Source organism: Triplophysa rosa, linkage group LG19 (genome assembly GCF_024868665.1).
Source record: "Triplophysa rosa linkage group LG19, Trosa_1v2, whole genome shotgun sequence".
Lineage (NCBI taxonomy): Eukaryota > Metazoa > Chordata > Actinopteri > Cypriniformes > Nemacheilidae > Triplophysa > Triplophysa rosa.
This window is the reverse complement of record NC_079908.1, coordinates 8,712,873-8,735,467: the sequence shown is the minus strand read 5'-3', so window position 1 is coordinate 8,735,467 and position 22,595 is coordinate 8,712,873. Positions and strand designations below refer to the sequence as shown.

At 37.2% G+C, this 22,595-nt stretch overlaps 4 protein-coding genes across 7 annotated transcripts in view; 3 read left to right on the top strand and 1 right to left on the bottom strand.

Moving 5' to 3' along the window:
• Positions 1–5,164: 5,164 nt before the first annotated feature.
• arl3l1 (ADP ribosylation factor like GTPase 3, like 1) lies at positions 5,165–11,771 on the top strand. Of its 2 annotated transcripts, XM_057360706.1 has the most exons (6): positions 5,165–5,365; positions 5,440–5,583; positions 8,446–8,562; positions 8,724–8,774; positions 10,322–10,507; positions 11,178–11,771. In XM_057360706.1, the coding sequence occupies exons 1-6, from the start codon at positions 5,348–5,350 to the stop codon at positions 11,220–11,222; spliced, it is 561 nt and encodes a 186-aa protein (XP_057216689.1). In that variant the 5' UTR covers positions 5,165–5,347; the 3' UTR covers positions 11,223–11,771. The 2 variants fall into 2 exon arrangements, with proteins under 2 accessions (XP_057216689.1, XP_057216690.1); XM_057360707.1 differs by lacking the exon at positions 8,724–8,774.
• A 529-nt stretch (positions 11,772–12,300) lies between these two features.
• Positions 12,301–15,974, top strand: LOC130570783 (myozenin-2). 2 transcript variants are annotated; one of them, XM_057361238.1, is made up of 6 exons: positions 12,301–12,409; positions 12,838–12,941; positions 13,754–13,908; positions 14,938–15,097; positions 15,175–15,358; positions 15,780–15,974. In XM_057361238.1, the coding sequence occupies exons 2-6, from the start codon at positions 12,872–12,874 to the stop codon at positions 15,961–15,963; spliced, it is 753 nt and encodes a 250-aa protein (XP_057217221.1). In that variant the 5' UTR covers positions 12,301–12,409; positions 12,838–12,871; the 3' UTR covers positions 15,964–15,974. The 2 variants fall into 2 exon arrangements, with proteins under 2 accessions (XP_057217221.1, XP_057217219.1); XM_057361236.1 differs by having other exon boundaries at positions 12,309–12,409; positions 12,855–12,941.
• Positions 15,975–16,674: 700 nt separating this feature from the next.
• rbm22 (RNA binding motif protein 22) lies at positions 16,675–20,216 on the bottom strand. The gene is made up of 11 exons (XM_057361235.1): positions 20,119–20,216; positions 19,341–19,394; positions 19,215–19,244; positions 18,986–19,118; positions 18,759–18,859; positions 18,438–18,610; positions 18,096–18,296; positions 17,358–17,522; positions 17,200–17,282; positions 16,910–17,044; positions 16,675–16,826 (listed from the first exon to the last, which is right to left on the bottom strand). Exons 1-11 carry the CDS (start codon positions 20,170–20,172, stop codon positions 16,678–16,680), a joined length of 1,278 nt encoding a protein of 425 aa, XP_057217218.1. The 5' UTR covers positions 20,173–20,216; the 3' UTR covers positions 16,675–16,677.
• A 1,220-nt stretch (positions 20,217–21,436) lies between these two features.
• The window catches only part of ndst1b (N-deacetylase/N-sulfotransferase (heparan glucosaminyl) 1b), an 80,801-nt gene continuing 79,642 nt past the window's right edge, over positions 21,437–22,595 (top strand). Inside the window, exon 1 of one of the 2 annotated variants that reach the window (XM_057359565.1) lies at positions 21,437–21,641. The gene's annotated coding sequence lies outside the window, so the exon portion shown is untranslated. Of the gene's footprint in view, positions 21,642–22,341; positions 22,457–22,595 lie in introns of those variants that run through there. The other variant, XM_057359566.1, reaches the window with a different exon arrangement.

The window sequence follows — 22,595 nt, the reverse complement described above, 5'->3', positions numbered from 1 at the left end:
AAGATCACTGTCTGTCAGGTTCACATGCCATTTTAACCGGAGCAAAAGTATTGTTAGGGACATATAAAAAGTGTTGTCTACAAAAGTGCTTTTGAGCATTTCCGCCATTGTGAAGTGAAAGTGACCTATTTGTGAAATGTGACCTCTGCATTTAACCCATCCAGAGAGTAGTGAACACACGCACAGCAAGTGGCACAAATAGTGAAACAAAATGTGAACAAAAATGAAACATTTGAGATATATTACGTTATACTCTGCGGTAAATTGACCATTGGACCCACAGTATAGACAGCTTCAGCAGCAACAACATAAACATTCGGTGGCCTAAACTTAACTTCTGATAGACCTACGCATAGAATCAATAACCGTTAAGTAGTTTTAATGTAATTTAATGCAATTAATATCCAACAAAATATTAATATAAATGAATATAATAAATTGTTATATTATAACCAAACAAAGACCGTAAGTTAACTTCGGGCCAGACACGTGTGTCCGAAGAAACTGTTTATACACGGCAAAAAATGAATTTCTTACTTGGTATTTTTGTCTTTTTTTTCAGTTTGACTATCTAAAAGTTCTTAAATCAATATAAATTTGCTTAAGAAGCAAAATGAACTAAGAAAATTAGAAGAAAGTCTGTGAATAGTGTAAAAAATACTCTTAAATTAAGTTTAACCTTAAAATTACAAACTTAACTCATGATTATTTATTATTGTTATATTTATATTAATAATTTATATGAATAATTTTACCCTCATTTGTAAACAAGACTTTGGTCTTTGGTCGTTTTAAATGTAAATGAATCTTGATTTAAGATATTGTCACCATCCTTCTATAACCTTGAATGTCCAAATTCGCTGTTTTTCAGGAAATGGAAAAAAACACTGTACTTTTTAAAGGATTATATACATAATTGTTGTCAAAGTTGACAGGCACTTTTGAATACTTTTTCACAAAATATGGAGATAGGACTACGAGGTTTCAGAAGGACAGCAGCGATATTTTAATGGAAAACAGTCAAACATATAAAGTAATACGTTTTTTTGCAGTATATAAACAGCCTGCACTACACTTTCTTACTTGTTTTTAAACAAAAATATTTAAAAATGTATTTGAGAAGCAAAATATAATATATAAAGTTTATATAACAAAAAAGTTTATGCTTTAAACAATCAAAAATATATGGGGTAAGAAAAATAAGATTAATTCAAATAAGTTATAAATTAACTTAATAAACGTAATAAAAAAATGTAATAACGTGTGCAAAAATCAAGCAAATTACACAAAAGAATAAGTAAATCTTACTCGTGTTTTTTTTTTTTTGCACTAGCAGATATTTGTGCTTGTTATAAGCATAAACTCAATTTTGATGTTAAATTTTGAATTTATTTCAAAAAACAAGACTTTGCATCTTAATGTATCTTGATTTGAGAATTTTGAGATATTTATACTGAAAAACAAGACAAAAATGCTAAGAAAGAAATTAATTTATTTCAGTGTACCTCGGTCACCCCAAAGAACCTCTGAAGAACCACTGAAGCACCGAGATATGGTGCTAAATAGCACTAAAAGTGGTTCTCCTATGATGACGAGCAAAGAACCACTTTTGGTGTAGCACCATTTTTTTTAGAGTGCATATTTATATCAATTTGGAAGATAAAATACAATTTAAAGAGACAGAGATAACACTTTCTTAGATATTCACTTAAATAGTTTTACCACAAAGCAACAATTCATGCCAGGTCACTGCACAAATGTGTCCAGCTACTTCTCCAAACTGCCCAAAACAGGTCCAGGCTAGAAAACCATCCAGAACCAGTTTGTTTTGCGTCACTAAAGGCCCTTCTGTTCTGCGACGGCTAACACCTGTTCCTTTCAATTCATCAGTGCAGCAGTCCGTGCAGTCATAAGTCAATTCTCCATCCCGCTTTCTGTCCCTCACAGTTGGAGAGATGAGCTCAGCTAGCAACAAAGGCATCTGAGGAAAGAGCAAATGTGTTTATTAATGACCCTTAGCCAAAATGACAGAGATGATTGGCCGGAAAAGGACTTATGATGTTTACATGTCGATTCAGAAACTTGGACTAGCAGACTTAGTTGCTGGGTCTCCACAGCTTGGGACTTGGGACTGTAAGGGCTCAGGGCATCGGTCGCCTGAGATCTCATTTGTGATTTTGTTGTTTCCACAGGGATCAATTACTATTAATGAGTAAACACATGTATGTGGTTAATATGATAATGTGGCCATGAAGGCTGAAAGTAATTATGTTTTTCAAATTAACATTCTATACAATAGCGATGGAAATGTCACTTTTCTGTTTACATCATCATACAGACTATATCATCATAAGGTCACAGAATGGGTAATATCAACTCTCACCCATGCTAAAAATATATTATATTAGGTTAACATATACTGAGGAGTACATTGATCATTCTGTAATTGTCTGAATTGTATAAGTCCTCAGACTATTACAGAATCCCTACAGGAGCAAATAGTCAACAATAGAGTCAAAAAGTCTGCAGAGCAGTGATAAGGGCAGCAGGATGCACAAGAGAGCTGCTGTTTGGCGAGACTGGATTTTGACTCCCCATTGCTTCTCATTAACAGGAAGAAATGGACATTGAGGCTCTTTGGAGTAATACAAAAGGAGGAAAGATGCATTTTCAATCCCTAATAAGTGTTCCTGCAAAAGAAAGATGAAGTTTTGTATTGTATTGTATTGTTTACTTATTTATCTTCTTTCATTTATGTTATCTTATAGATTGTTAAGGATTTTATTTTTTATTTGAGCTTCCCGAACAACGACATAACTCGCTGGTTAACCACCATAGTACGATGGATCATTGGGGAAATTAACGATGTACGACTGTTTCCCGAAACCGTAGTAACTCTGTCGGAGATCAATCGTTTGAACCAAGTTGGTTCGGCAATCTAGTTGATGACGCCATACAGGTGCTGGAGTATTGACGTCTACTAATAAATACGTTCCGATCTAATTAATGTCAAATTCTTGCTGAAAATAACAAACATTGCATTTAACGGCGACATTAGTTATCCTATTTTGTTATCTGTTGTTTTATTTCACGATATTTCATTCATTCATAACTTTCCTCCTACGTCACTCCGCCCAGGGATTCCCCAGGGTCCTTTTCAACTTTCAACTTACTTTTCAAAAAACAGCGCTTGTATTTTCTTAACAAACTAAAAGATGTAAAATTAAATTTGTTTGTATTTCGAATTATGGATATAGAATGCACTGCATGTTGCTTGCTTAGTTTGCTCAAAGGCATGATGCATGTAAGTCTACATGTCATAATAATAAGGAACTATGCTTCTAACCACAGCTCTAGACCTGTAGTTCCAACCACGCAACTTTGCGATGCTGCCTGCGATTGATCGTTGGAACGATGGTTTCGGGAAACACTTAAATCATTGAACTATGCTGGAAGGACGGAACTTGCGACCATAGTTGGCTAACAATGCTTTAGGGAAACGCACCCCAGTACAGCACTTTGGCCAACCCTGGTTGTTTTTAAATGTGCTTTAGAAATAAATAATGAATGAAAGTTTTGATGTTGGTCTGTTTTCACTGTATTGCTATAGAAAATAAAAATATAAAATAAAGTCCGAAATTTTCGTATGCGTATTTTCGTATTTTGCACTCGTTTGTACGATGTTTCTGAATTGTCGAAATGCTTGCTACGGATGCGCAGATAATCGAACCCAGTCCGAATTTTTTTATGACGGACGAAAATATCAGAGGCAGTGTGTAAATGTGACAACATGAGGTCATATTTATTTTTTAACGTGCGGTAATTTCGGACTCAATGTGCAATGGCCTTTACTCTGAACTTATATCTAGAATTGACATGGCCAATCCAGTTTATTGCACAAAGATGTAGTTTCAGAGGAAAGTAGCATTAGTCAATTTGACAATTGAGAAGCAATCGATAGATATGCAGGATATGATGAGTGTATGATCTTGATAATTATCAACCAACTAAACTAAACCATACAAGGTTACATTTGTTAACATTAGTTAATGTACTATGAACTAACATGGACAATTGCTTCGGCTTTAACGAACATTCAACAATATCAACAAATCCTGAAAAATCATATTGCTCATTGTTAGATTGTGTTAGCTATGTTAACAAATTTCTACAAAACTTAAGAACCTTACTGTAAAGTGTTAGTAAAATTATTTTCAGTGTGGTGTTTTGACATGTTTCAGTGTCACTTCATTAAATGTGATCTGATGCTTTCATACAATTAACTACATTGACACTTCATTGACAACTACATTTTTGTACATATCGCTACTGTCCTTCTGAAACCTTGCCCGTATATTAAAGATTTTTCTTTTTTTGCATAAATCATTACTAATAGTCACTCTTTATGTTTGTCACTGGGTCTTGCAAATATCTAAACGAAAAAAGGATTCTTACACAGCGCTCTGGAATACTTGATTCTTATTGGTCTTGATTTCAAGGTCTGATTTTCCACAACAACTGCTCAAAATAACCAGAATGCTGCAAAGCAGGAACCATGGTGTATGTAGATAGAAATAGCTCATTCTAAGGTAATACAAACAAAACGCTTCATTATGTCCGGTCTTTATACACCTCTGAAGACATAGTTATGTATATTATATTGCATTTCTGTCAATAGATCCTCAAAAAAATTACACACAGGACCTTTAAACCTTGTCTTATCCCACTTCTATGGACTTTAGTATAGACACTATTGCCCTCTGTTGCATGTGAGAGGCATTGTATGATAGAACGGTGAGATTTTTGTTAAAATTTTTAAAATTATGATATTTTCACGATGTGCTTTAAATGAATCAGCAACCAAAAACTATTTGTGTTTGGATGTTACACTGATATGAACACTAAAAAAAACCATCAAGAAAAAAGTAAATACATTTAAGACGGAAAAGGATGAGAAGACTGAAGGTTTGCAGCATGCAAGTCTCTGAGGCCTGTCCTGAAGCAGCAGTTAGTTAATCCAGGTAAATCTTTAATGCTGGAGATGTGCCGGGGGAGAGGAGTGCAGGAAGGCAGACGGAGAGATTGCTAATTGTGGCCTACTAATCCAACCCCTCCTCCACACTCACCCACCTCCACATCCTCACTACATGTCACACACACGGAAGCCCAGGGACGAAGACACTCAAAGACGGGGAAAAGCAAGGGTGCTGAATAACTATTAAGGGGAGGGAAGAGAAAAGCGGACCAACTGGACTACCCATCGCTTAGCCGGATTCACCCTGCATAGAATGTAGCTGTGCCCCCATTTCTCTCTGCATCCGGTTCCTGCCACCAAATTCAAAGCACTATGGGAGAAGTCCAGAAGGTGAGCATTCATAGAGGCCTGCTTGGAGAATCTAGACCTTCTGAATTATCAAATCCATTCTTGTTTTTTTAAAGGGTTTGTTTTCAGTCATCGAGAAGCTAAAGGGCACTACAGAGCAAGAACTTCGCATAGTCCTGCTCGGTTTGGATAATGCTGGAAAAACCACTTTGCTCAAACAGCTTGCCTCTGAAGATGTAAACACCATCACCCCAACTCAGGTTAGAAACACTGCTAGACATTTTCAAGACACTGTTTTTACTATTGCACTTGTTAGTACGCCGGTGCAAAACAAGTGTCACAACTTTGTTAATCAGGACACATTTGGTTATGAAAGCAACATGGCCTTCTGCCATCACAGAATGTATTTACCACTTATTCAGCTTTTAATAACTGATGTATTGTGTCTTGTGAACACGTGTCTGATGAGTCATTCGGCTAATTTGCAAAAGTGTGAAGTTATTAGAGTGTGGCACATTTCTCATGCTTTTTAACTATTTCATTTTAAAGCCATTGGGTAAAGTGCCAGAGAGACAATTTTATGTCCGTTTAAATACCACAGTGACATTTAAACGTTGTTTTGAAAGGGAATTTATACATTAAAGATATCATGTTAAATTCATTTTTTGGCATAAAACTAGTTTTTGTCTTCAGTTGCATCGTCTAAACTGAATGATGTTAATCTGCAGATTTAAAGAGACCAGACTGAAGAAGTACAACAAAATGCATCTTTAAAGCTGTGACATCACATCTTTGGGGATAATTGTCTGGTATTAGAAGCGATATGCAAATCATTCCCTTAAAAGACAAAATATGTGGGGAAATATAATGCAATATATTACATAATACATTTATAAGTACATTTCATGTTTTTATTTATTATTTAGTATATTGTAATATATTAACATTGTATTATTCTATATACAATCACGGAAAAAATGAGACCATTTCAAAATTATTTCCAGTTTTTCCTGAATTTACTATTTATAGGTATAAAATGATCATTTTTGTTTCATTCTGTGAACTACTTACAATATTTCTATCAAATTTCAAATAAAAATATTGTTTCTATTTGCAGAAAATGAAAACTGGAGAAACAGATTAAAAAAATGTTTTTTAAGCAAACACTCTTAAGCGATTTCTAAGTAACACAACAATGTATATAGGGAGAAAAAAATATGTGTTAACCTTAACAGTTTTCGTGTATCTTGTCATGCTGTCAGTCTTTTACATTGCTGTTGCATGACTTTATAACACTCCTGAGATTTGATTTGGACTGGAATGGCCACAATAGGCTACATCTAGAAAATGAATACTGATTAAAGGGGTCATATGGTGTGAATACGTGTTTATAAGTTGCCCATGCATGTATTAGACACGTAAAATTGCAAAAGTTAAAGTGTCGGAACAAAAGATGCATTCTATCTAAAAGCGAATGCTCACCCAGACCTGCCTGAAACACCTCGTGTAACCACACCCCCACAAATCTACATCAGTTCGTGGTATGAGTTGACTAAGACCGCCCAAATGTATAAGCAAGTAAGGTGGGCGTACCTGTCAGTACAATTGCTTTGGAACCTGATGTTCCAAATATGGTAAGAGGCGTTACATTTCCGTCACACGCTGGCAGTATTCGACCAATCACTACGCACTGGTTAACTGGCCAATCATAGCTGTTATGAATTGCAGGAGAAGAACCCAGATGGAGGCAGCGGTACGGGGTAACAAACAAGACTTTAATAAAATACAAAACAAAAACACCCACAATGGTGGACAGACAAGGTAACTAAAAGATACTTCAAAAATGTAAACCAAAAACTTCCCACGTGGGGGCAAAACCAGAAAGAACAGTAAATAACAAATAACTAATTTAGACAGGATTATAGACAGAGCTAGACTTGGATAAGACCACGTCACGGGGTAAATACAAAACGAACCAGCACAGGACAGCAAACACAAGGGCATTAAATAGGGAGACTAACAAAGGAAGATAACAATGGGCAGGTGTGGGTAATGAGACACAGAAGGAAAGCTAACGAGAGAACGAGAGGGGTGGGGCCAAAGACGCGACACCGGAGAGAGAGTATATGGAAGGCTGTAAGTGCAAAAACGTCTCTCTCCACACAAAACCTAAGGCTTTGTCATGACTCTGCCACAAGACCAAGAATAGACATGACATGATGAGGCAGAATCATGACAATAGCACACAAAAATCTGCACGTTTCAGAGAGGCGGGGCAAAGAGGAGATACAAACATGCACGGTATGTGGAAAATACAGAGTTTTTAAACCTCGAATCGTGTATACACATTGCATTACATCTAAAACAAACAATAATATTTGTTTTAGCCGTGTCATATGACCCCTTAATTTTTTGCGTGGCTGTATTTTCAAATATATATATATCAATATATTGAATATATTGACAGTTAATATATATAGTGAAATACATTTTCTTTGCAAGTAATATTTGTGGTAAATATGCAGACACATGTTAAGGTCCTCACCTATACAACCTATGCCAACAAATATAAAAGCAATGATAGACGAAAAACACTATTATGAAGACATTAAGGGGATTGATTATACAAGCCAGAACTACTATAGAAAACCAGAAAGATTATAGAAAAATATTTAAGTAGTTTTTATGAATATAAGAGCAGCTTTAATCTACAGTATCTTCACTCTATAAATTTGTAGTGCAGATCGCAGATGCTGCAGTTTAATGCAAAAGCTTTTGCTGTGAGTCCTGTGACCTGGATCTAATACAAGACTATTCCTAGTATGTTCTGTTAGCAGCCAGTTAAAGCTGTAAAGAGCCATGGCCTATGGGGGGAGAAGATCCACTCTTAGAATAGCACCACAACAGTGCCTTTAATCCCACGGTTAATGATTACTTAACCATAAAGTCTCAGGAGTTGGAGGCCGCTCAAGGGGCGGCTAAATTTAGATTGGGAGTTTAAATACATTATGCTTCTGTTTACGGCCATGTCAAGATTTCGACCCAGTTAAAGTTTATTGACTAAGAAAAGTCTTCATAAGAGGTCGGTGCTGGAGTGTATAAAATGATGTCCTGCATTACAGGGTTTTAATATTAAAAGCGTCACCTGCGATGGCATTAAGCTCAACGTGTGGGACATCGGAGGCCAGAGGAAGATTCGCCCCTTTTGGAAAAAATACCTGGAGAACACAGATTTATTGGTAAGGAATTTGTTCACATCAGAAAACTCTGAGAAGTAACTTTCCAATGACATTATTTGAGCATTTGAAGTTACACAGAATGTAATGAAATGTCCATTCGGTGGAAGTGATACGAGTCTTTTGTTGTACAAAAGGTCTCATTCTCTCACACTGTCTTTTAGATCTATGTGATTGACAGCGCAGACAAAAAGAGATTTGAGGAAACAGGACTGGTAAGACTGCACAGAATCAGTCTGTGATATTGTGTGACAGTTTTTTTGCCTAGAAAATGTTTCATCTCATTTATTTATGTGTCAAAACAATCTGCCCATAATTACAACATTTTGTAGTCTAGTGGATATCTTTTGTCTCAAAGGCTCATTTGAAATAGCTGACAGGATAAATCAAAGTCCCCTATAGATTATTTTTTACAGGTGATTCTTCGATAACAGGCCTTTTCTCTCCCCTCAAATGAATAAACATGCTGTTTTACTCTGTATCCTTATAACAATTAATAACATATTTTCAATCTGTAAAGTTAGATTTTATAAATACAATGAAAACATTTACCCCCCAAAAAGGGAGGTGACAGCTGAATACATCTTTGTCAGCCCAGAATGTCTAATATTTTCAACACAATCTCTTGTAGGTTTCTAACTGTTTTATGAGGTAGCTAATTTGTGTTCATTTGTATGTGCACATCTCATTTGTATGTTTTATGATTTGCGCTTTAAGGTTTGGCCATTATAACTCAGAACCTAAACATTTATCCAGCGTTTTTTCTAGTCTGTCAATACCAATGAACACAGTATAAAAAAATTCATGCCATGCCGCTTTATACGCCATTTTGCAAGACAACAAAACAACACCGGTCAGATGTTTAGTTTGGTTTGTGCTTTACTTAAAATATATAATTAAAGGGATCGTTCGCCCAAATGTAAAAATTCTGTTATGAATTGTTCAACCTCAAGTTGTTCTAAACCTGTATAAACTTCTTTGTTCTGTTTAACAAAGATATTTGGAAGAATGTTAGCAACTGAGATTTCTGGGGCACCATTGACAACCATTAAAACGGTTGTCATAGTCATATAAACGGTACAACCTTTTCTTTTGTATTAAGAACAAAAAAAGTACAATATTTCTTTCTACTAGTCTGGTGCCCCAGAAATCTCAGTTGCTAACATTTTTGCAAATATCTTTCTTTGTGTTCAACCAAACAAGGAAATTTATAGGTTTGGAACATTTTGAGGGAGTAAATCATGACAGAAGTTTCATTTTGGGGGAACTATCTTAAAAAATTGCTATCAAGTTCTATCAAACTTTTGTGTAGTGTTAAACAAATGAAGCAGGAAGCTGGTCCGATGTTATTTGCATCTTGCAAAATTAGTTATAACACATTTCTGAATATTAATCAAGGTAAGATCAGCTACTTATTCCAGGATACCTGATAAAAATTAACATATGAAACAGCTTCATTTTTCAAGCATACCAATATGCATACGTCTATGAATGTAAGATATACATCTCATGCTAGTAATGTATTCTTAAACATCAGCCAAATGCATAAATGTAAATTTCTTAACACCACAAATGACCTGCATAAACAGTATATTGCCACTGCTAACATCTTACTAAAATCATTACAAGAGTTTCAGCTTTTTAGAATTTCTGGAGTCATTTTCACTTTACCTTTGTACATTTAATACTTGAACCTTTGGATTTGTTTAGACTACAGAGATTGGCATTGGTATATGTGAATCGTGTCCACCTGCTTTCACAGGAGCTCTCAGAACTCATCGATGAGGAGAACCTCAAGGGTGTGCCATTGCTCATCTTTGCCAACAAGCAGGACCTGGCCACAGCCTCCCCAGCCAGCGAGATCGCTGAGGGCCTCAACCTACACACGTACCGGGACAGAGAGTGGCAGATCCAAGCCTGTTCGGCTGTATCTGGAGAAGGTGTACAGGTGAGGGAACATAACAGCAATATAGCATATAATGTTTGTTTATAATACAAAGTTGTATAATTGTATTTGTTCTGTGGAGCACAAAAACAGATATTTAACAGAATGTGACATCACACAGCTAAAGGGATTGACACTGGTGCTGTCAATCATCAAAAATGACAAATAATGACAAAAATAACAAAAATATTAAGTGACTTGCACCATATACACCTTCTAAAGCAATACAGCTGTGTGCAGAGAACAGACCAATTTGTAAGTGATATCTATTCATTTTTTCTCTATTATTTTAACTCAGGGGTTCTCATCCTTTTTGAGTCTAAGGCCCTTAACTGTATTCAACAATATTCAAAGGCCCCCCCACCAGCTCACAAAAAAATCAAAATTTCGACCCCCCCCAAAAATATTTCAGAGCTTGATATTAACTGGAAAAGTGTTTGTTCAATATGAAAATGAACAAATACACAAAAAAAACGTGTTTAGTTGTTTTAAAATGTATTTCATTGCTCATTTCGTCTCATTTTAAATTATCAGTCACCCTAAGGCCCCCTTGGAAATCAGCTGGGCCCCCCTGTTGAGAACCACTGTTTTAACTCAATCTATGTATTTAAATTGGTTGTTCACAGAAGGAGCAAATGAAACTCATAAAGTTCCTCTCTGCTTTTATCTTCAGGATGGCATGAACTGGATCACCAACAATATTGTAAAGAAGAAATGAGCGCGCTCTCGCCCAACTCTCATTTTTACAACTGCTCTAATTTAAACCAAGTATGAAATATTTGCTCTGGAAGACTTTTGTAATGACAATAAAAAGGAGCTGTCTTCATGTTTGTAAATTGGCTGCCAACAGAAACTGACAGGAAAAAACAGAACAAATAGTTTCCCCCTCTGTTATCTTCTATTCTCTTGCAGAGAATTGCTCTCTGACTAGACGAGCCTCTTACAATGTGTAAACGGTGCCGTCGCTGTCATTGTTTTGAGAGATATGAAACGCAGAGATATAAATAATGCACCAAAGCAGAGTTTGTTGCCTAAAATAAAGAGTCGTCGTTCATGAAACTGTTTTCCTCAGTTTTCCTCAGTTGTTTCTGTAGTTGTCAAACCAAAGAATCATCACAAAAAGAGGGCACTTCTTGTACTTTGTTAAAAATTATATGTGAAATGTATGTTTTGTGTCTCTGTCAGACTGGATTTTGTAGTCTATGAGTATCTTGTGTGTGCGTCGTGTGAGATATGAAAAATTAAATAATTAAAATTTGTTCTAGTTCCTAAAAGCTGAGATAATTGTTTTTTATAATCAAATGGTTTCTCTCATTCCAGCCTAAAATGCAGAAACAACTACAAGCGAGCCATTTTGTAGTTTGAGAAATGCTTTCAAAACATAGCTTTTCTTTGAGCATGCTCACCAGTCCAACATAGCACTGCATTAACCAATAGCACAAGTTTGAGGTGTGGCAAAAATCAATCTTTTGTTTCTTAAATCCTCACATGCTATTTTACATATTACACTATGTTTTGCTAGCTAGATGTTTTGATATCAACCGCCTCACCTCTGTAGCCAAATAATGAATAACATCACCACGTGACGTCCCTCCTATTTGGCTGAACCTGGCAGACAAACATAGGCATGACTCAGAGGCCATGTCGCCTTCCTCTGCGGTCAACAGTCTCCACGCTTTGTGTTATGACCAGTGGATCAAGTTTAATTGCAGTGGATACTGGAGCTCCACTGTGCTAATCCAAGCCTATTAGTTACATACATTTCTATAATAAGACGTGATCAAACCACAGCAAGACAGAAAGTCCAAAGTGTGTCTGATGTGAGCTCACATAACCGTTTGTGCAGCGGGACGGGACGCATCATCTACGCTTGTATCCGTAGAACAGACTCAGGAATTGAAATTGGTAGGCTTTGCATTACTTTTTTGTCAAATATACAAAAATGTACTGTTTGTTTTACATATTTTCGTGTATTTTTGAAATATGGTAAAATTACAATTTATAGAAAAAGACTGTAAATTTACAAGAAAACCCTGAAAAATGTAATTGTACGTGAACAAAAATTATTTTACGTTTTTTCTGAGGCCCCAGTTGCCAGGATATTTTTTCAGTATTTTTTACAGTAAAATACCGTAAGAAACCATCAAATTACAGAAAAAGACTGCAAATGTACAAGAAAAGCGTGTCATTTTCATGCAAAAGATTTTTTTGCCCCAGCTGGCAGAAATGTTTTGTTTTTTTACGGGATTTTTTATAGTGTACATCTTATAAAACTCAAAAGGGTTCAAATGGTGTAAGATAATGTTTGGAAAAGCATCAAAGTGTTTTTACAGGACAGGTTTTATTAAAGGCCAAACACATATCGTCATGCCTGTCCCATACACTGACGTATCCCAGAAGAAAGAAGTTTTGGAACAGTGCTCGGACCCATGTGGAGGTAAGATCAGAACCAGTTCAGCATCCAAAATCCACCCAAAAAATGCCCCGTTCTCATTTTCTTTAAACAGCATGACTTCTTAATGGAAACGACAAATTCAATGAAACCGCTTTACAAGCAAGAGCTTGATGTTAGAAACAAAGCGAAACAGAAAACAGAGCCAGATTTCACATTCCACAGTGGCATGTCTTTGTGACTCTACGGCCAAAACAGTTGGGGAATTTGTAATGTAATATGACAGCATGGGACCAAAGGCTTTCCTCAGGGAGATCATGACTCATTCACGGCAGATCAGGAAAGATCTGAGGTCACTGTAACGTTACAGAACAGCGGGTTTAGGTTACGTCCAGATACCTGTGTCTGAATGATTTAAACACATCATTTCACATGTTCTGCTCATGTTTGGAGAGTCAAGGAGAAGGTGAAGAATGTCGGACATATACTTCTGAAGTTAAAGACGAATGATCACAGTGAATTAAGAGCATGTGTAAACATCTAAAAAAAAGGTTTAACTGTTGTAATATTGTAATAATATTTGCTTTAGAACACTTGTTGTTGTTTCAAAATAGAAAGCTGTTTGTTACCATTATAAATGTCTGAATCAGTCTGATCCACCCACATGGGAACCGCATGATGAAAGTTGATTATTAAAGACACTAAATTATGCTTATTTGAAAACGTAAATATGCTAAGTATTCTGTGAGAATTATGTTTAGGGGTATGGTGAGGGTGTAAAATATACATTTAATACAGTATAAAAGTCACTATGTCTACACAATGCATAGAACCTAACGTGTGTGCGTGTGTGTTAGCACGTCTCGACCTGGGGAAGAAAATCAGTGTTCCTCTGGATCTAATGATGGAGGAGCTCAACCTGATGTCCAACAGAGGATCTATAATGTTTCAGGAGAGACTTAAAAGAGTGGAGAAATTCACATTGGAGAACATAGCAAGCAGGCCACACAATGTAAGATGCTTGCTCACCATCTCAAAGGAGCAGTTCACATCAACATAAGCCCCCATTGACTTTCCATAGAAAATTTTAATTACTATTTTTATATGGAAAGTCAAAGGGGGCTTATTTTGAGGTGAACCATCCTTTAAAGTCAACATGGAATCTATAACAGACATTCCTGGTCTTGAATGACTATCCAGTCTCAGTATTATTAGAATACTTATGCCATTTCATGCTGACTTCAATAGCAGTAAACTGACAGAAGTACAGAAAGTCAAAACAGTGATGTCCAATATTGAATAATTGACAACTTTGCTTTTTATTCAATATATCATAAAGATGTATTAAAAACGTTGTACTCATGTGGCATAGCTGTACTTGGGGAATAAACTGAAGTTCAGTTCAAAGGAAATTTTAAAGGGGTTGTTCACCCAAAAATCAAATTTCTGCCATCATTTATTCACCCTCATGAGAAACATCTCTGTGGTCCATACAATACAAAGGCCATTGTAATTTTGTTACCAATGTTCGTGTCGTCTTATCTTTGCGTTGTGCAAAGGAAAGTCATGCAGGTTTGAAATACATGATGAAAGGGTTTTTATATTTGGGTGAACTATCCCTTTAAGTAGGCTTGACAAAATCAAGAATATATGCACAGATATTTAAAAAATGTTAAGTTTATAAAGACATTGGGGAATGGCAACCAAATACTACACGAGCAATATAACAGATAACATTGTAGTCAGTTAGCTTTAGTGAGCTTTTTGATTTTCTGCATTTTTGTATATACGAATAAAACATCCTATTCCCCGATATGCTGTAGTTTGCTTTTTCGACAAAAACTTTTGTCCAACACTACAAAAGTTTTAGTGTCGTTCATATTGTAATCGAACCTGAGGGATCTTTAAAAACAAATATGGTACAAATACACAGTATTGGACATCACTCATTTTGGCCACTGTATATACTGTATAAATGTGACTGTAACTCCGAGGCAAAAGATTCAATAACAGTGAATGATACAGTTGTCTTACAATACAGCTCTCTGGGGAGTCACTCCAAGACCACAATGTCGCTCAAGGTGATAAAAGAGAGTGCTTCACTTCTCACGTCTACATCAGCCAGCCTGGAAAAAACAGTCTGGTGGCCACACTCAAAAACACAGTCGCTAAAAAGGGAAGTCCTGATGTTCTTGCACCTGGTAAATATGTACGTTTGTGTATCTCGGTCTCACTTTTACACAAGAAAACCAGAGGATCTCTCACCTCTCTTTCACAGGTTACGGTGGACCTCTGAGAGAAGTTCCTCATGAAAGGTTCAATGTCACGGTGATCCCCAAGTCTTATCAGTCTCCCTGGGAGGAAAAGCTCTTGGATAGTGAGGCGTTGTTGGCTAGTATCAGTACCCGCCTGCCCGAGCCTCCTCACAAACTCACACCTGCCAACTATAAATGCTTCAACAGGTAAATCTGATACTTTTGGCATAATTCAAAAATATCAAGTGAAGCATTAAGTACAATGCAAACACATCAGGGCTGTGGCTTTGCGGTTAATGCTCACACCCCAGACGCAAGATTATAAACAATCTGGCTTTATTTACTCGCTCTCATCAGTTTTAAGCCTCTTTTACACATAAATCAAGTTAAACTTGTGATTGCAAAAGGGTTCAATAATGACAGAATTTTATGAGGAACTTTTTAGGCCTTAGTGCTGCTAGTTCAAATCTAGCTTGTTTTCTACTTCTCTCTCTGTAAATAAGTAGATAAGAGCACAAAACATTTACGTTAAACTTAAAAAGGATAAAAACCTCACTCTGACTGCTGCGTAACAAAGGTTAAAATATATTCTGGTACATGAAAGAACGGTTGTGATTTGTCTTGACAGAGCTCCTATGCCATTCGGTGGAACCGCAGGTACTGTGAGAACTCTACCACTCCCTGGCTTTGAACTACTACAGACTCATACCGAGCCAAACCTGACCTGGGAAAGGATGTGTCATCGCCCCAACTTCAACCGCATCCCGCAGGGCTGGAACACCCCCATTGCTGGAGAATCTCCTGATCTGTGATTTTTGGAGAATGAATGAAATCTCTTGGACTGAGTTCTGAGTGACGCTTAAACCATTGATGAGAGTTGCGAGCTGAGCCATGAAATGCTAAACGTTACTCAAGTTTACATGTGTTGCATTGCATTTCACAAATTAGTTTTGTTAAATATGTGAAGCTTCTTTATTCTAATTACAACAATAACACAGTTGTATATTTAAAAAAAACACTTTGGGTCAACACATTGATCTATGCAATTATAAAAACAGATACATGCAAAAGGATAAAAAGGAAAATGGGGTGGACACTGGTGAGAACTGTATATGGGCCCTGGAATATTTCAATGGGGTAAAAAATGTTGGCAGGCCCCTGAAATGGTCAACAGTGCCCCCCTTTGGTATTATTGGTCATTGCAACTTAATCTAAGGCATGATGTCTGCATTTCATATTAAATATATAATACACAGAATCCAGTAACAGGTCAGAAAGATCTTGAGGAACACAGAAACCATTAACAACAAATCGAAAGTTTAGAAACATCCAAACTGAGATAAAAAAAACTTCCAAGATGCCGGTATTTTTCTATTGTCTACAAATTGCTGTCTTGCTTGTCCATCACATTCCATCCAACTCACTCCTGCAACTGATTGACAGACAGATTTCAAAAATACCAGCGGCGACATCATAACATTGGGTTCTTTAATTTGCACAGAACAGTGAGGTAGCTGTATGACCATCTATGGGCCTCCGTGGCGACTTGCATGGGCGCCCATCCGCTGAGGATCCTGGGAAGGGTAGTGGACCTGTCCGGGGGGCCTCATGGCCATAGGAGGGGGCATTGGTGGGGCCATGGGATCCATGGTGTGGTACATAGGAGGACCGAAACCTAAGCAGTGCAGACATATTTAATGGAATAGAAAAGTGCTTGAAGATAAAAAAGGGCTGGAGGAAGGATGCGGTGATGCTCACCAGGAGGTGGAGGCATGGCAACACCAGGTGGAGGAGGAAGTCCCTGGAAGTTCATGACAGCAGGAGAGCTGGAGGGTCCCAGGTTAAAATAGTTGGCCGGGGCGTCCTCATCAGATAAAGGAGGAGGGGGCAAAGCTGTCATAAAAATACAACGTTTTACCTGCTGCTCTGCATTACACAGGCCTCAAAATGGTAAGCAGATGTAACATGACCCTGTCCTCATAAACATCTCTAGATTCCTACACATACGTAACAGTGAGACTGTGTGTTGAAAGTTGAGAAGGTCTTACCACCAGGGAGTCCAGGCACTGGCTCCAGCATGATTCCACTCTCCGTCTGCCCTTCTTTCTCCTTCCCTCGAGCTGCTTGTGACCTGAACCACACAGAGCAACAATAAGCACAGCCAACGCACAGAGTGATACCTTACACATGATGGTAAGTCACTAACCTGCCCCATTTAACGTTAAGACGCCGGCCGTTGATGATAAGTTTGTTGAAGGATTTCTCTGCTGCCGTCTCTGCAGACGGTCGCGTGGCAAACTGGATGAATGCACACTGCTGCCGTTGAACGATGGTGATGGTACGAATCTCCCCAAATTGGTAGAAGTGATTTCTTGTGAAGAAATAAAATATTGCACATTAGACATCTTTGATAAAGCTTTACCTTAAGCTACCTATACCATTCCTGTACAAACAACAATGTAAGAGTTTGGAGAGACGCGAGTGTGACTCATAAACAATGACAGAATTGTATTTATTGACAGTGTAGAATCATTTGACTTCTTTCAAATGAATATCGCTCATATTTAAAATGACCATAAATGGAGATCATTTTGACTATATTTATACTGCTTCATCCCATGTATATGCGCCTGGCCCGAACTTAACCTCCGGGTTAGTCTGTGTTTGGTTATTGGTCTGGCTAATGGCTTGTAATATAACAATTTATTTGATATTTAACTTATATCAGTATTAAGTGATATTAATATTTTACTGTATATTAATCGTATTAAATTCAATTAAAACTACTCACAGTTATTATAAACTACTAACAGCTATTGATCCTTTGTGAAGGTCTTCCGGAAGTTAAGCTTGGGCCACATAACATTTGTTTACGTTGTTGCCGCTGAAACAGTCTATATGTTCAAATAAAGCTTGAAGTAAGAATGCTGTATAGTGCACTCACCTGAGCTCAGAGTCTGTGACGTCCTCTCCCAGGCCTCCGATATAAAGTGTAGTGATGGATTTGTCATCAGGTATATCCAGTCTGGGCATGGTGGTGGCCCGCTTTAGAAGTTTGTCAGCCACAGGATCATTGATGCCATAGTAACGGTCCTTAATGTTTTGATCGGCAAGTGGATCGTCTGGATCAGTGGGCTTCTCGTGCCTGTGATGTTACAGCAGTAACATTCATCCGTTCAAAAATGTCATCAATATTCAACATTAACACATTAGAGTCAAACATGTCAACGTGTGGACATGTATGAGACATATCATGCAATATGAAATATGCTATGATGATGTTCACCTATAAGGACACTCTTCTCCTCTCTTGCACTCTCCCTTCACCCAGAAGGAGCATATGTGTGGTCTGTTCCTCTTGTAGTATGGGGAAGTACGAGCCAGTTTAAGCAGCATATCACTGTGGCCGGGTACTTTACCAAGCAGTCCCACAGGTCTTGTGCCATCGGAGTTAGCTATCTACAAACAAACATTTTGTAACATATGGTTAGTGAAAGTTTGTGTGACCCTCCATCTCTAGTAACTGTCTACTTACTATAGTTAATATAGTGTGTACGCGTTTGTAATGCTGGTGAATGAATAAACGTTCAATATACAGACAGATTACCTCTCTCTCCATGTTTTGAGTATAATACTCTTTATTCACGTCTGATCTCGGTACTTCATCTTTAACGGACAGCCCTGTGTCTCGAACCTGAATAGGCAAACCTGTGAAACGTACATAAACATTTTTATAGTGGAAATACGGTTTTCATCTAGATCATTAAATTGACATATTTAATTTACGACCACAAACTGGGACAAAATTCGAATGCATATAACACACTGCATTACCGAATTCCAGATCCAGAAGGCATGTCTGACACACATTCTTCATTTTACTGCACGTCTGACACACCTCTGTCTTTTTAAAGCGCATCCGGACCCCAGGACACCAGCGAAACACAGTGAAGGGACGTGCACAGATCTAGAGAAAGAAACATACAGAGCGATTTAATACTGACACAGGAAAAACAGGGGTGTCAATTTATTTGGAGCATGTTGTTTAGGAATGTTGCCGTACCTTACACTCTTTGCCATATTTCTCTTTGGACTGTTTAAAAAAAGAGATTTACAGAGTAAAAATATGCAACTAAAATGTGTTCATCACTGAATTTATTTGTTAACTATAACTCTGCTTAGTACTTACCATGCGGATGTAGGGGTTTTCACCCAAGCATGTTTGACAGAGGATGGGAAAATCCTGTTTAGATCAAGTGAAAGGACATAAAGAAGTTATGAACGATTGAATCATGTTACAATCCGTCACATTTAGTAACTAATAACTGTGATTGTTAAACAAAAAAATAATGGTATCGACCATACAAAAGACAAGCTGGGACAACTAAAAATGTATTCAACTTTTCTGATCTTTTCTTGTATTGCGAAAAATTAAAATAAAGTGCTCCCTTTCACCAGTATGCTACTTATATTTGTTATACAAACACGTTCAAATGAGTAAAACATTACTCGTATACAAATTGATATTGCAGGTTCGGGTTTCAATTCTCTTTTAAATTCTCATTTAATTTTCAATATTGTTCGTCTGATTCATTATTTAAGAAACAATATTTTTATCAGCATGATACGCATTTAAGTGAGAGGGATGACACACTAGTCTGTTTGTACACATCACGGCCATTCGAGCATCTCACGACAACGATTATACAGGGTAAAATCGGGTAAATTTTCATAAAACTAGAGATGACTATCAAAGGTGTCCCAACTGACCCGAATTCATAAAAATCTAACTTGTTGACTTTATAAATGTTATAAAGACTTTCCATTAGCCAGAGGCTAAAGGGCTCTTATCTATGATACAGTACAAGAACAATAAAGTGCTTGAGTTTACAGAGTTTAAACACAAAACCGCTAGATATGATGCGCTATAACTCTTAAGTAAAAACACTAAGGATTTTTTTACTTACTGAATCTTCCCAATTTTGTCTGTTGTAAGTGTTGGAACCCAAAGACGTCGCCATCTCTAAGAGCTAGAGCAAACAGAACCTGTGTGGAGAAGCCTTTGCTTCTGTACAAATGGTTCAACAGCACAGCGCCGCCTGCTGTTGTGGAGTATAGTGATCTGCACTTACTGCACCTTACAAGAAAGTATTGAAATCTGACACATTTGACTGTCACATAAATCATTTAATCTTATTATCTATTTTGGCACATATTGTGCGCACAGTTATATATAATGAAATCGCTAATATGGTTTTATTATTATTATTATCATTTCATTTATTTTTATTTAACTCCCTTCATATAGGATCTGTGGATGAAATCATTGATTTTTAACGTTTCAAATGAATTTTGTTCTACTGGTTGTCAAAGTCTCGTCACATCCTGATCAATTACTGATTTAAATAATAAAAATGCAATGGTACGATGCCAACCCTGCATGTCAACCTACATATATTTGCATAACTGATTGTGCATAAACAACAACCTTACAAAACCACTATCAGTTCTAAAAATAACCAGAAATATTTTTGTTTGTTCATTATTATACATTTTTGCGTTTTGTAATGTAATGTTGTCTCACATAAAAGAGAGGCGATTGACATGAGGAGGTGAATTCAGTAAAAAACAGTTTCAAACATAAATTGTTTATTCGCTTGCTCAGTTACTGATTTAACCAAAAAGTTACATTTTGCAGCTTTAGTTTTCCTAATTGTCATTTTTATATAATTTAAATAACCTATTTAAAATACCTATTTAATTGGAGTAAACATATACAGATATGAGTAAATGTAAAAATGACAATCCTGGCCCATTAGTGTCAGAGAGCATTGAAGGGCATGCGGTTTAAAACATTAAAGCATTATAAATATAGTGTGACTGGTTGTGTAGACAGACTCTCCACTAACACTGATAAATGCATAATGACAATGTCTATCAGGCTTATACTTTTGATGTTAAGAGGCATTACATTTTTAGAGGACAAGCTTTGAGGGCTTGCTTGTGACTTGGTTTATATGTAGGTATGGCGAAACTTTCTTAAAGATGCATTGTTATTAAATAACATGTAGCTCAACTATGATCCAACTCTTAAATATTGGGATTGCAAAAGCAACGCACGTTTTACATATCTAACTACCTAAATCGTTCAATGTTTAAATGCTTCTCACCCATGAGTACAGGGAAAACAACCCAAAACAGCACACAAAGAAACAGACTAAAAACAGTGCTTTCGCGTCCACTAGCGGTAAGTGTACGCACTGCAGTCTTTGCGCACTCGCCTGTGGAAGAGAGTCCAGTGTGTATGTGAGGGACAGTCAAGCAGGCGCGAGTTCTGCTGGCTTCACCGAGCAGAGACACACTCTGCGTTTGGACCGGGACGCCACGATTCTTTTCACTCCACAGGCTTACATTACACGTCTCAAAACCGCCGATGCTTTATTCATGTATATGGATTGAAGACTATCTTACTGGATCTGATATTAACTTGGTGAGTGGATCTTTCTTTCAATTCTGGAGCGGCTAATTTGCTAACAGCGGCAGTGGAGGCAGCCAGCCGGGGAGTCGCGATGTAAAGATGTGTGTGTGGTGCGACTTTAAACAATGCGCTTTTAAAATAACCTTAGCGTTTCTGTAGTTTGTCTAGGTTGGCATACGCCCCACAGCTAGCCGAGCAGATTTGTCTATGCAGAAATAATGGTTGTAGTGATGGAATGGATAGCAGGCTAGGTTATATGAATCCGTCTGTAGCACAACATCAGCCCAAAGGCTGTTTCCGAACATATAAGTTACATGAGCTCCTTGCTTGGATAGCGTTTTTGGATATTATATGTGTGTTTGAATGTTGCAATTTTGATTAAGGTAGACGCGTTTGAACGATGCTGTCTAGGTAACGTTAGGCAGCTCGCTCGGGTTTGAAACACAGCTCAAAGTCTCTGGATCATCAAAAACCTCCTGTGCCTTCCCACTGTTTAGCTTAGCTTAGCCAGTCTGCTACTGCTGCCCGGACCTGTTTTGTGTTATATAAACATTTATATTGCCTCAACGTTTGCCAGAAGCCATCTGAAACATAAAAGCGAACCGGAAATTGGAATTGTATGTGGTAGTTTTATCCGTTCATCCCAGCGCAACTTTAATAGCTGTGGACATTAGCCGTCGCGCTGAATTATACGTTCTGACTAACGTTAGCTGTTAGCAATCTAACGTGCCGGGGAAAAGAAGTTTTGACTACGTTTTTTCTCCCGGTGCTTAAAAATTGGATTATTTTTCTGTGCGAGGACTGTTTGGCTCCTCAAACAATAACAGGTCAGCAAGTCCCTTTCTTTTGAGAATTGCTTAAAAGGTGCTGTGGAGTTCGTGTTTGCATGTGGTAGGCTACTTTATTGCATACAGTAAAGTCTTTTAGTATTAAAAAAAAAAAATTCTTAAGGGTAATATTCATATG

What these genes read in the sequence shown, in the direction of transcription:
- arl3l1 (XM_057360706.1), top strand. An exon ending in TGGAGAACACAGATTTATTG is followed by an intron (nt 8,563 to 8,723) that starts GTAAGGAATTTG and finishes ACTGTCTTTTAG; the next exon opens with ATCTATGTGATTGACAGCGC. An exon ending in GATTTGAGGAAACAGGACTG is followed by an intron (nt 8,775 to 10,321) that starts GTAAGACTGCAC and finishes CTGCTTTCACAG; the next exon opens with GAGCTCTCAGAACTCATCGA.
- LOC130570783 (XM_057361238.1), top strand. Translation starts at nt 12,872, where the DNA reads ATGCCTGTCCCATACACTGACGTATCCCAGAAGAAAGAAGTTTTGGAA. An exon ending in GTGCTCGGACCCATGTGGAG is followed by an intron (nt 12,942 to 13,753) that starts GTAAGATCAGAA and finishes CGTGTGTGTTAG; the next exon opens with CACGTCTCGACCTGGGGAAG. An exon ending in TCCTGATGTTCTTGCACCTG is followed by an intron (nt 15,098 to 15,174) that starts GTAAATATGTAC and finishes TCTCTTTCACAG; the next exon opens with GTTACGGTGGACCTCTGAGA.
- rbm22 (XM_057361235.1), bottom strand. Translation starts at nt 20,172, where the DNA reads ATGGCGACGTCTTTGGGTTCCAACACTTACAACAGACAAAATTGGGAA. An exon ending in AATATGGCAAAGAGTGTAAG is followed by an intron (nt 19,119 to 19,214) that starts GTACGGCAACAT and finishes TTCTTTCTCTAG; the next exon opens with ATCTGTGCACGTCCCTTCAC. An exon ending in AGTGCCTGGACTCCCTGGTG is followed by an intron (nt 17,045 to 17,199) that starts GTAAGACCTTCT and finishes TTTTTATGACAG; the next exon opens with CTTTGCCCCCTCCTCCTTTA.